Source organism: Fukomys damarensis, unplaced genomic scaffold (genome assembly GCF_012274545.1).
Source record: "Fukomys damarensis isolate Sample0158 unplaced genomic scaffold, DMR_v1.0_HiC HiC_scaffold_19, whole genome shotgun sequence".
Lineage (NCBI taxonomy): Eukaryota > Metazoa > Chordata > Mammalia > Rodentia > Bathyergidae > Fukomys > Fukomys damarensis.
The window spans coordinates 61,925,348-61,936,958 of record NW_022900931.1 but is presented as its reverse complement, the minus strand read 5'-3'; the positions used below and the strand labels follow the sequence as shown (position 1 = coordinate 61,936,958).

General features: G+C 60.2%; 2 protein-coding genes and 1 long non-coding RNA gene across 3 annotated transcripts in view; 1 reads left to right on the top strand and 2 right to left on the bottom strand.

Moving 5' to 3' along the window:
- Apoe (apolipoprotein E) overlaps positions 1-873 on the bottom strand; it is a 3,085-nt gene extending 2,212 nt beyond the window's left edge. The window contains exon 1 of the mRNA XM_010623359.2: positions 778-873. The gene's annotated coding sequence lies outside the window, so the exon portion shown is untranslated. The remainder of the gene's footprint in view (positions 1-777) is intronic.
- Positions 874-1,985: 1,112 nt separating this feature from the next.
- Tomm40 (translocase of outer mitochondrial membrane 40) overlaps positions 1,986-11,611 on the bottom strand; it is a 10,659-nt gene continuing 1,033 nt past the window's right edge. The window contains exons 2-10 of the mRNA XM_033766000.1: positions 11,541-11,610; positions 10,825-10,892; positions 10,336-10,428; positions 9,419-9,520; positions 9,233-9,338; positions 3,710-3,832; positions 3,530-3,606; positions 3,342-3,444; positions 1,986-2,672 (exon numbers count right to left, since the gene is read on the bottom strand). Of these exons, the coding sequence (XP_033621891.1) occupies positions 2,533-2,672; positions 3,342-3,444; positions 3,530-3,606; positions 3,710-3,832; positions 9,233-9,338; positions 9,419-9,520; positions 10,336-10,428; positions 10,825-10,892; positions 11,541-11,610 (882 nt within the window). The 3' untranslated portion in view covers positions 1,986-2,532. The remainder of the gene's footprint in view (positions 2,673-3,341; positions 3,445-3,529; positions 3,607-3,709; positions 3,833-9,232; positions 9,339-9,418; positions 9,521-10,335; positions 10,429-10,824; positions 10,893-11,540; position 11,611) is intronic.
- LOC104861683 lies at positions 5,610-8,627 on the top strand. The gene is made up of 3 exons (XR_780091.3): positions 5,610-5,869; positions 7,010-7,329; positions 8,259-8,627. It is a non-coding gene; the product is annotated as an uncharacterized LOC104861683 (long non-coding RNA).

Below are 11,611 nucleotides of genomic sequence, written 5' to 3'. Positions count from 1 at the left end.
GGGGGGGGGGAGGAACTGTCAGTCAGCCGCAGTGAGGGCTCCGCCCACCCGAAGCCGGCCCCGGCCCCACCCTAATCCAATCACAAACACTCACCTGGCCCCTTGCCCAGCCTAGTCCAACCACAAAACACCGAGCTATCCCCCTCCCTGCCAGGTCTACTTAACTCTCTTTGTCTTCTGCTATCTATGTCTCCATCCCCAGTTGGCCCTACTGCCAAAATTCCATCTCCCTCTCCCAGGGTTCAAATTCCACTCCTCCTCCCCCCAGCTCCGTCTGAGTCCGTGCCGGCTCTTCGTGCTCCGGCTCCACCACGATCCTTGATCCTCTGCCTGCGCGTTCGAAGCTCCAAGCCGGCGTCTGAGCGCCGCTTTCCATTTACCGGCAGATTTAACCCTCGTATAGGAGTCCTCCGTCTGGTCGAGCTACCCCTGCGCCACCGGTTTCGGAGGTCTCAGGAGGATAGGGGCGTCCAGTAGGTGCTCAATAAACCAGAGTTCGTGAGCCCTGGCTGTGCCTCACCTCCCGGTCCTTGCCCCTCCACATGCACCCCACCCTGCCTTCTAGCCGGGGACGGAGCCCTGCACGCCCTTCCCAGATCGTCCCCAGCTCCCGTCTGACCCGACCCAGGCGCAGGTCAGTCACGTCCTATCTCCTAGATTGTCTCAAGGGGCTCTCCCGAGCTTCCCGCCTTTTCCTCCTGGCTTCTGGTTCTTCCTGGCGGCCCGGGGGTCCCGAGATCCCCTTAGGGGGTCCCAGTGTCCAACCGCTTCTCTCACCCGCTGCTGCGGAAGGGCGTCCTGGGGCTCCACGGGGTCTGAGCAGGACTGTGGGATCCCGGACTCCTCCAATTATAGGGCTCCCCCTGCCCCGCCCCTCCATGGGCCAGGGCGGGCTGGGCCAGCCCCCTGTCACGAGGCAGCCGAGGGGGGAGGAGGTTGGGCTGGAGGCATTGTGACCCCCGCCCCTGTCCCCAAGAAGGGAGGTGACCCCTCAGCCTGGAGCCTAGGCTTCCACCGTGCTGGGTCGCTGGGGGCGTCCTATTCCTGCGTGGATGAGTACAGCTGGGGAGGGGCCGGGGTGGTGGGCAGACGTGGGAGGAGAGGGGGAGGGGAAGGGGGCCCTTGAGTTTCAACCCGGCTCCCTCTAGGGCTCAGGCGAGCATCTAGGGGAGCCCCTTTCCCCACTTGTGAAATGAGAGCTCAGCACCCCTCTGGCTCGGGCAGCGCGGACAGACCCAGGAGCCGCCCACGCCGCACCTTCCTCCGGTTTCGGAAGTATCAGCGCCGGCGGTGTGACCTTGGGCAGTTAGCCCAGCCTCTCTGAGCGGTGTTTCTTTACCCATTGAAAGTGAAAAGCAGTGGGCGTGGCGGCGGAAGCAGGTAATCCCAGCACTCCGGGAGGCCGAAGCAGGAGGGTCAGCCCAGGTCTCACGAAGAAAAGCATGCACACTAGACTGCAGGGCTGGGGAGGCCGCCTGCCCCGGCCGAAGTGTTTGCTTTAAGCTCTGAGCACCCTGCCGGGAAGAGCACAGGGGAGCGATGCCTGGGGTTACTAGGGGTCATCTGTGCTCACCGGCCCGCAGTTTGTTCCGTCTGCATAGCAGTCAGCAGGCCCCCCTCAGCAGAATCCTGGCCCTGCCAACCCGAGGGGCGTTGTCACCCACCCCACTCATTCCCTAATCGTCCTGAAGCTCTGCAGATAGCCCGGACCCTTTCGGAAGCTCCTGAAAACTCAAAGCCCCCACAACCTGTCCTGCGTTTTCTGGACCTGAGGGCCAAGAGCCAGCTCTGCCCCCATTTCCACACTGAGTCATCCACTGCTTTAGTTTGCCGGTGCAAAGTCCTACGCAGCCTCTCAGGCCAGGTCACCAAGGGGCAAATGACCCCAGGAGCCCGCTTTTCGGGCGAGGAAAGGCCTGTGACGTCCCCAGGCAGGGCAGAAATCATGGGGCGCCCTTGTGATACCGGGCCAGGCTCCCCCTTACCAGAGCGCCTGTTAAACCCGGCGTCAGGAACCGCTCTTGCGGCGCTGGCGCCCCCGGTGGGCAAGGGAAGCAGCGGCAGCAACGCCCGAGGACCCAGGAGAAAAGCAAGCCTCCCATCTAGTTTTTTGTTTCACGTATATTTTTTGTATTTTCTTTTTCTTTTTTTTTTTGTAAAATGTCTCGGTTCTTCCATAACTTATAAACATGATTTATACCGAGGAGTAGAAGGGAGAGCGGGCGGGGCGGGCTGACGGCGGGGAGCTCCTCTTGCTGCCCCTCAGCTGGCTCCGCAGGGCCGGCGGGGACATCGCCACTTCTCCCTGAGGTTGTGCTGCCGCCTCCGCCCTGAGGCTCAGGATCCATGCTGCAGGACGCCGAATCCCCTCGGGCAACCCAGGCCCACTGGGCTTGCTGCCCTTTGCGCTCAGAACCCTCGGTCCCGGGACCCCTCCTCAGCTGCGGGGTGGTGGCCCCCTCCTTTCCGCTAACCCCGACCCCAGGAGGGAGGGAAAAGAGGGGGCGGAGGCGGGATCTGAGGCGCCCAAGCTCAGCCGATGGTGAGGCCGAAGCCGCACTGGAACTTGTTCTTGCGGTGGTTCAGGAAGGCCCCGAGCGCCAGCGTCAGGGGCAGCGGAGGCAGCTTCTTCTCCAGTGTGGCACCCACGATCCAGTTGCTGTCCACGGAGCCTGAGGGAGGGGCGGTGAGATGAGATGTGCCCCCACGGGGACCCCCCAGGGCCGCTCACGCTGTCACCGTCTCCCCCACCGGGCACTCGGCTGGGACGAGGCCTGGTCACCGCCGTCCCCAGCACCACAGCACCAGGCCGGGTCCAGGCCATGCTCAGGATGTTGACGCAGGACTGAAATCTCCTCTAAGGACTGGGTACTGCGCCCTTCCAGGTGGATGGAGGAGTGCACCGTGGAGACAGAACTCTGGACACCAGGCTCGGCCCCTCACAAGGCGGGTAGGGGAAGTCCTGGCCCGGCTGGCTGAAGGGGGCAGGAGGTGATCTTCGCACACCAGACCCGGAACATGGGGTCCCACGAGGCGGCAGTCACCTACAGTGAGGTTCTGGATCTGGCTGTGACCACACTGTGGGCCTCCATCTCCCCTAATGTGCAATGAGTGGGGTGGGTCGAAGTTTTGCCAGCTGCCTTCCATTGGTGGGAGACACAGGAAGAGCGCTGCTGGCTTGGCTCCAGACCCCTTCGGGGCTCACTTCCTGACAGTCTCCCTGGTAACCCCACGGCCCACAGAAGGTCCTGCGCATGGCTTTTTCTGTCACCTCCTTTGGCCTCCACTACCGCTCAAGGCTGAGTCACCTATTTTCTACGCGGGAAAACTGAGGCCTGTACCTTTGAAGAGGAGGTTGGCCTTGGGCAGGTCCAGCTGGTACCCGAAGGAGACACTGGTGTCCTGCATCCTTGTGCTGGCCTCGAACTCCACGCCCACCTGCAGCTGGAGGAGCCGGAGCAAGGCCTAATGGTGAGCCGGGCATGCCAGCCTGGCCTGGGAGGCATCACGGGTCACCCCACCTGCTCACCTGGTCACTGGCTTTGTGGTAGTACGTTGCATGCATGCCCGCCTGGCCTAACGTCACTGTGGCCAGCCAGTTGTTTACTGAAAGAGGGCAGGGTGGAGGCGGGGGCAGGTCACGCGGGGCCATGGGCTGCTGGGTGGGTGGCGCCCTCCTCCCTAGCCCCGGGGTCCAGGCCCAGCTCACGTGTGTATTTCCCAGCTAGGGACATGACGGTGCCCTCCTCCCCGGGCCGCCGGTGGTAGACCAGCTCTCCGCCCAGGGCCAGACACGGTGTGATGCTCTGGAGGTAGTGGGCCACGAGGATGCCTGTGGGGGCGACGCAGTGGGTTCACTCCCTGCCCAGCTGTGCCATCTGCTCCACCTGCCGAGCCTGGGCGGCCCTCAGGATCCACACTTGTTCCTTGCCCCTCGTCAGCCCATCCCCTACAGGCCGGAGGAGCCAGCACCCATTCCCCACCACGGACAGGAGGGCAGGGCCCTGGCTCTGAGCCACTGTTCATCAGAAGGAGCAGCGGCTGGGCGACAGACAGCTGGGGCCCAAGTCCTGGCCTCGCCCTGGGAGTTCTGCCACCTCCCGTCACTTCTGGGCCAGCCCAGTTACCGCCCGGGGTTGTGATGAAGGATAAGTGAGTTTCACTACACCGGGGGCGGCCACGCTGGTCCAAGGCTGGGCTCCTGTCCCTTAGCGGCAGGGACACCACCCCTGGACAAGGCCTGACTGTCTGGAGCCCCAAGAAGGACACTTCACACATGTGGTTCCCGGGGGCAGAAGAACCAGGGAGGAAGCAAGTGACAGACACAGGAAATGACACACGGGTAAGACAGAGGGGGGAATCAGAGCTGCACTGCGCTGCGGCTCAGGAGCGGGGCTGGTTCCTGGCATTCGTAAGGTCTGGGTTCCATCCCCACATTGAATGACAGGAAAAAGAAACAGAGAGCGAAGACTCCCTGGTCAGGATACCCACCCAGGGGCCCCGTGGAAGGGCAAGTACAGGAGATACAAGAGGTAGGACATGTGAGGGCCGCCCCACTGGCAGGGACCCCCAAGCCCTTCTCCCCAGGTGCGCGGCCTCAGAAACTCCTCACTGAACGTGGACCAGCACGGCTCTGCTGGGACCCTGTGTCCGGCTGTGGGAGACTGAGAAGCCGCCTGCGCTCGACATGGAGCTGTCAGCTCCGAATCTCTGACCCGTGCTATGGGAAGTGTTTGGACTGAGGCCCAGGACACCCTGAACAGGACCCAGGGCTTCCCACTGAGTTGCACCCTGCTTGCCCCCGGCTCTCTTCAAGGGGCCATAAGACAGAGATCGGCTTAAAACACAGCCTGACTTCATACAGAGCCTGCTAAGGCTCCCCAGTGCAGCTGCCAAGCCCAAGTGTGACTTGGGACCCGCATCACAGCAGGGCCACCTCCTAGGCCCACCTGGGACACGAGCACGTGGGCTTCCTTGCACTAGGACTTCCCTCCCTGCCACCCCAGCCATCACCACGGCAGAGTGGGTGACAGAAGGCCTGACCTGTGAAGGCCCTACGGCGACCTTCAGCTTCTCCCTAGGCTGGTGACGTGGCAGATGCCCCTCGGCCCTCAGCAGGATGCACAGCTGTCCCCCACGGGCACCCCGTTCTCTGCCCCCAGAGCTCATCCTGGCTCAGGCCCCACTCTCCTTTACTGTGGTGCTGGGATGGAACCCTGGCCTCACACAGGCTGACGTGCTCTGCCCCAGCCGCATCCCGGCCCCGCAGGCCTTGCTCCTGACCTGCCGATCCCCGCCTGCCCACATCCAGCCCCTCTGCACCCGGCCCCGAGGCTCTCGAGCAGCAGCCATTCCGCCACACTGGAGACCGTGCTGGTGGGCATGGCTCAGCTCGGGAGGCTGTCCTGTCTGTCCTGTTGTCCAGAGGAGGGGGAGCCACCCAACAGCGGCCCAGGGCAGTGCTCAGCTGCACCCCCTGCCTGTTTTTTAAAATTTTACTTTGAAACTGGGGGTGGTGGCAGAGCCTATAATCCCAGCACTTTGGAGGCTGAGGCAGGCGGGAGGACCGCTGGGAATGCAAGGCCAGCCTAGGCTACATAATGAGTTCAAAGCCGACCTGGAATATTAAGACCCTGTCTCACAAAAAACAAAAATAAATAAATGAAACTGAGGTAGGGCCTCTCTAAATTGCTCATGCTAGACTCAGACTGGTGAACCTCCTGCCTCAGCCACGAGTCACTGGGATCACAGGCGTATGCTACCCCGCCTGGCCTGCGGTGCCTTCGTGAGGCCTTCGTTTCCTCAACTCCCCGATGAGCCTCCCCTGGCTGGGCACCGCCATTTTACAAGGCTGCTCCTGTCACTCCAGGTAAGACAGGACCTGGGTAAATCCATCACAGCAGCCCGAGTTTTTCCCAGGTGGGATTTCTTTGGTTTTTCTGAGAGTCTCACTCTGCAGCCCGGGCTGGCTCTGTTTGCGGCCATTCTGCCTCTGACTCCAGAGAGCTGGGATTACAGGCCCCTGTCGTCACGCCTGGGTCCCAGCTGGGATTTTGTAACAGGAACAGATTGCATCAATACTGTTTTAAAGGCAAAAGCCAGGCGTGGTGGCACATGCCTGTAATTCCAGCACTCAAGAGGCTGAGGCAGAACTGCCCCAAATTCAAGGCCAGGCTATAATCCACAGTGGGATCTTAATCTCAAAAACTGAAAAAGGGCAAATGTCTCTAGCCAGCTGCAGCAGTACACACCTGTTATCTTAGCTACTTAGGAGGCTGAGGCAGAGGGAGTAACAAGTTCAAGGTCAGCCTGGGCTCTATACGGGGGCGGGCCGAGGATGCAGCTCAGTGGTAGATGGGTTGGACCCCCGGTACTGGGGGGAAATGCCTCTCACTGGCCCCAGGGCAGGCCCAGGCTGTCTATCACTGCCGTGGGTCCCCACGCATGGCACACACCTGGGCTGTGTTCAGGGTGCTGTGAGCCCGGGCAGGTATGGGGCAGGGGAAGGAGGCTGAGCAAGGCTCCGAGGGTCTGGCCACGTTTGGCTCCCAACCGACCTGCGCGGGGGACTGACCTCCCTGACCTCCCTTCCTCAGTGAAATGGGGGCCACAGAACTGAGGGTCCTGCCCACTGCACAGCATCATGGCAACCTAAGGACAGGACGCTCACAGCTGGAGGGGGCTGGAGATGGGTTCTCACCGAATGCTGTGCCAAGAGGTGGCCGGAGACCCCACGGCACCCACTCCACAGAGGACACAGGCTGTGGGGCTGGTGACCAGGGTGCTCAGCACAGAAGGGCCTGAGGGGATGGAGCTACGCCTGGGGGATCTGAGGGGCAAAGCACTGGGGTGGCTGTGGGCACCAGAGGCTGCGGAGCGTGCACCGTGGGCACTAAGGTGCGGTGGGGAGCAGAGGGCGAGGCCACCTGGGGGCGGACACAGTGGCCGAGCTGTCGGGTAGGGGACAGGAGGCTCGGCTTGGCATGGACGCTGTCACTCTCCCCCTCAGCCAGGGTGAAGCCTGCCCGTGCCAAGGGTGACAAGAGTGGACGCTGCCTCCCTGGCCCGGTCCAGCTCCCAGCGGTAGGCAGTGGCCTTTCCAACCAGAGGGTAACAGCTGCCCTGAGATGACTCCCTGGCCAGAGCCGAGGATGCGCCCCAGACCCCCAGCCTCACAGGCGCCTTCACTGAGGATGGACGGCAGCCACCCCTTCCCAGCCCGCCCCTCAGCTGCTGTGCCTGTTGCTGGAGGAAGTGCTCAAGGGCTGCCTGTGCTGTGGTTCCCGCTGAACCATTAGTGCCTACAATACCATGTACAGTACACGTTCAGTAAGTACTTGCTAGAGACACAAGCCCAGGACTGGGTGCGGTGGTGCACACCTGTAACCCCAGCCAGGAGGCTGAGGCAGGAGGATTGCTGTGAGGCCAGCCTGGGCTACAGTGAGCTCAAGGCCCACCTGAACTACCTAATGAGATACTGTCTCAAAAAACAAAAACAAAAAGACACTTAGAAACAAAGATAAAACAAAATAAGAACAGAAAGGGAGAGACCAGGAAAATAGACAGAATTCAGGAGGTGAAGGTACCCATGCAACCCAAATGGTAATCAGGGATCTTCAATCTATCTCCGAGCCAGGCCTCTCCCCAGCTGCAGGTGGGCTCTGCTACCCAGGAGGGGGTCTGTGCACTTACAGAGGAGACAGTGGGACAGACACAAACCCTGTGACTGGCAGCTCTGTGACCTTCCCGTTGTTCGGGCCCAGAATTCTGCAGCTATCCACCTCCTCTTACCCTCCACACCCGAATGTCAGCAGACCCCATCAGCTCTGTGAACCTTCCTGCTGTTCACCCCACCCCTCCGCTGCAGCAGAAGCCGCTCAGACTCCCGAGCCATTCCATCCCTGCTCACAGGAAAGGCCCTGTGACTACTCTCCTAACCCTTTATGGGCCCTGCCCCAGGTACCTGCGCGTCTGCTCTCCCCCACCCAGAAGAGCTGCCTGTCCAGCCACTGGCCTGGCTCCTTCCCCATCCTTAAGGATTGGTTCAGATGTCACTAGAAGCGCGAGGCCTCCTTCCAGGACTCTGCCCACTCTGCCCTAGGCCCTTTGCGCTGAGCTACATCTCAGACTTTTTCTGACACAGGGTCTTGCTAAGTCACTAATTTGCCCAGGCCAGACTGGGATGGGACTGGTGATCCTCCTGCCTCAGCCTCCCAAGTGCTGTGAATTACAAGGCTGACACCTGTTTTCTCCTGCAGAGTTGGAACTGGAACCCAGAGCCCCAGGTGTGCTGTGCAGTGCTCTCCTGCGAGCCCCACCCTGCCTACCTGACACCTGCAGGTGCTGCTTTACTTGAGCCTGCCCAGCAGGACGGAAGCTCTCCAAGGACAAACTTTGCTTTCTTGCTAACCATTTTATTCTTAGTGCCTGGAATAGTTACTATATAATCCACGCTTCATAAATACTCAAAAGAATGAACAGAAAAAATGATGATGAGCCAGGTCTGGTGGTATGGGGCTGAGGTGGGAGATTATAAAATTCCAGCACAGCCGGGGGAACTTAATGAGATCTTCTTAAATAAGAATTTTAAAAAGGGCTGGGGATACAGCTCAGTGGTAGAGCCATCGCTGGGTTCAATCCCCACTACCGCAGGAGGTTAATAAAAAAAGGAACTGAAAGAGACAATTCCAGACAGAACCCAGTCATGAACCTCGGCCATAGCCTAGGCTCCCCAGCTGCGTGCAGGCCATGACCCAGGGATTGCTCTGTGCCCTGTCATAACCCAGCTCCTGATAGCCCCGGGGCAGCTCACAGGAACTCAGTGCCTGTCATGTGCCCAGCATCACACAAAGCCTCATGCGCATGTGAACTTCTTTAACCTACTCAGGACCCAGTGGGCAGTCCGGGCCCAGAGAAGGAAAACAGGCCCCCCTCCCTTCACAGCTCACACAGCACGGGCTGGGCCTCCAACCTGTGTCCTTACCCCTTGCACTGGGAATTGAACTCCTTTTTTGCAATTTTTCATTGTGAGATGAGGTCTTGCTAAGATGCCCATGCTGAGCTTGAGGTTTGATCCTCCTGCCTCAGCCTCCTGGAGTGCTGGCACTACTGTATTTTTAAAAGTCAGTCCCACTTCAGCTACTTCTCAGAGGAGAGAAAAGTCAGAATGGATCTGTGGGTACAGCAGGAACAGGGGTTCTGTGACCACTGACCTTCATACCCAGCCTCTTACCTGAGCCCACCAAGACGTCTGGGTTCCCCAGGGTGATGGCTGCAGTGAAGTCTGCACCCCGGTACTCCCCATCCACCTGCCAGTTCACGAACTTCGACTGCTGTGTCTGTAAGGCAGGAGCGCGTGAGCCGGAGGGCGCGTGTGGGGGCGCCTGGCCATGGGCCAGCGGGCTGTGCACCCTCTCACCTGTATGGCCATCTTGGACCTGAGGCCGGGACCAAGCTGGTGAATGATCTGGGCGTTGAGGCTGCCGCTGTTGTCCATGTCGCCTACCAGCACGGGGAAGGCCTGGGGGGAGAGGGCAGGTCAGAGGTCTCACTATGGAAACGGGGCAGTCTAGGCGGTGGGCACGACTGGCGTGCCCCTCCTCCTAGAAGCCCCCCTCCCTGCCACCGAGATGGAGGACCCCCACAAGGCTCCCACAGCCTTTGGGCCCCCCATCGCCGCCCCGTGGACTCTGGATTATTACTCCCTGGGAGCAGGTCTGTCCTGTCCTTCTGAAACATGGCTATCTCAGTTATTGCTGTGTCCCAGCTCAGGGCCGGGCACAGACTAGGGGTCCAATGCAAAGATCTGCTGAATGCATAATTTACTGAAGGGAAGCAAAAGCTCAGTAATAATCAGGAAGACCTAATTCAGCACCACCCCTTCCCATCCTGGCCCGCAGTGTCCCCACCCCACCCCAATATCCAGCCCCTTCAGGGAGGCCTACGGTCTACATTTCAAGCACTCATCGGAGGAGAGCGTCTTTTCCCTGTTTAAATCCGTTCGTGGCTCTGCAGCGCCCCCTAGAGAAAGTCCGAACGCCCGGTTTGGCACCCCAAAGACCTGCCTAATCTGCAGCCCAGCCCTGCCACCTACAGGTACTAACTGGTGACAGTCGGGGCTGTGGCAGTCACCCCAGTCTCCCCAGCACGACCCAGCACAGGGACAGACAGCAGAGGTTCAGGGGACACTGTTGGAGGAGTCACCCACAGCCCAGTGCACCTTGTCCCTACCCCCAGCGCCCACAGGCCCTCAGCAGCAGTGACCTCCAGTGAAGCCACCTCAGCTGGATGTTTGGCCACTTATAGACAGAATGAATGAGCGACAAAAGAACCTACCTCTGTGGGACTCAGCTGCTTTGTGCCCACGTATGTGACCCCGAAGTGGTAGGTGGATTCCCCGATTGTGCTGAGGGCTACCGTGTGGTTCACCTGGGTGAAGAGGGGGGCTGTAGGGTAGGCGCCAGTCTGAGCTGGCAGAAGAGGTCTCTGGGCTGGGCAGGAATGGAGACTGGAAAGCACGGGGCTGGGGCTCACCGGCCAGTACAAAGCCCTGGCTTCCACACAATCCACGCCACAAAAAGACCGGGAGGTGTGGCCTGATGAGACTCAGAAAGGCTGTGCTGGGATGGATCGCACGGCCGGCACTTCGGTCTTGCAGGATGTTATGGGGTGAGGGACACCCCCGGATTCTGGGTCCCCAAACCCTACCACTGGCCCCATTAGTAGTCAGCCTGGCCTTTTATCTTTTCAAGTACTGAAAAACACTGCCCTCTGGGAGACTCGGGGCCGTACCGCAGATACAGGAGAGGGACCGGGAAAGCTCACCTGGAAATGGTTACTCAACCCTTTGTTGACTGTAAGTTTGACACCCTCCATCTGAATCGGAAACAGCTCTGGGGAAGAGAGACGCTTTCACGCTCCACACTCGCTCCCGGCCACACCCCCCCAGAACACCTCACCAAGTATCCTAAACAGGGCAGGGGAGGTCCTGCCTAGTGGACAGGGCCAGGGCCTTTGCTGAGGTCCAAGACCCACGTCACCGCCTGCATGGTTCAAGTCAAACTGTCCCTGAGTTAGATGGAAATCCTCCACAGGAAATTGTTCCAGAGATTTAGTGACTGAACACGCCGAATACCACAGTAGCGTTCGTTAACGAGCTCCTACCACTCTCGCTATTGTAATTAGGCCAAGCCAAAGACCTTGGCTTCTACCCTCTTGGGACCCTTGCTGACCCTGTGACCTTGGGCCTCAGTTCCCTCCCCAGGGGTCGCGCTTAGTGAGCGCGGGGCTCCTGAGCGCCCTCAGGCTTTTCTCTACTGTCGTGACGTTCCATCCGGACGAGGCACCATTCCATTCCATTCCGTTCCATTCCATTCCACAGTTCTAAGCCCCAGCCTCGCGTTCCACCATCCGATCCCAACGTCAACTCCCAAAGCCCGGTTAAACGATTCCAATGGTGCGCGCCGATTCCCAAGGACCCCCGTCTCCCCCTTCCCGCGAGATCTGGGCCGTCACGCTCCGCCAGGCCCCTCGCCCCTCACCCTTGCACTTCCGGTGGCACTCTTCGAACGTGCCCGGGTTGGGCAGGCAGCCGCAGGCCCCGTCATCAGCG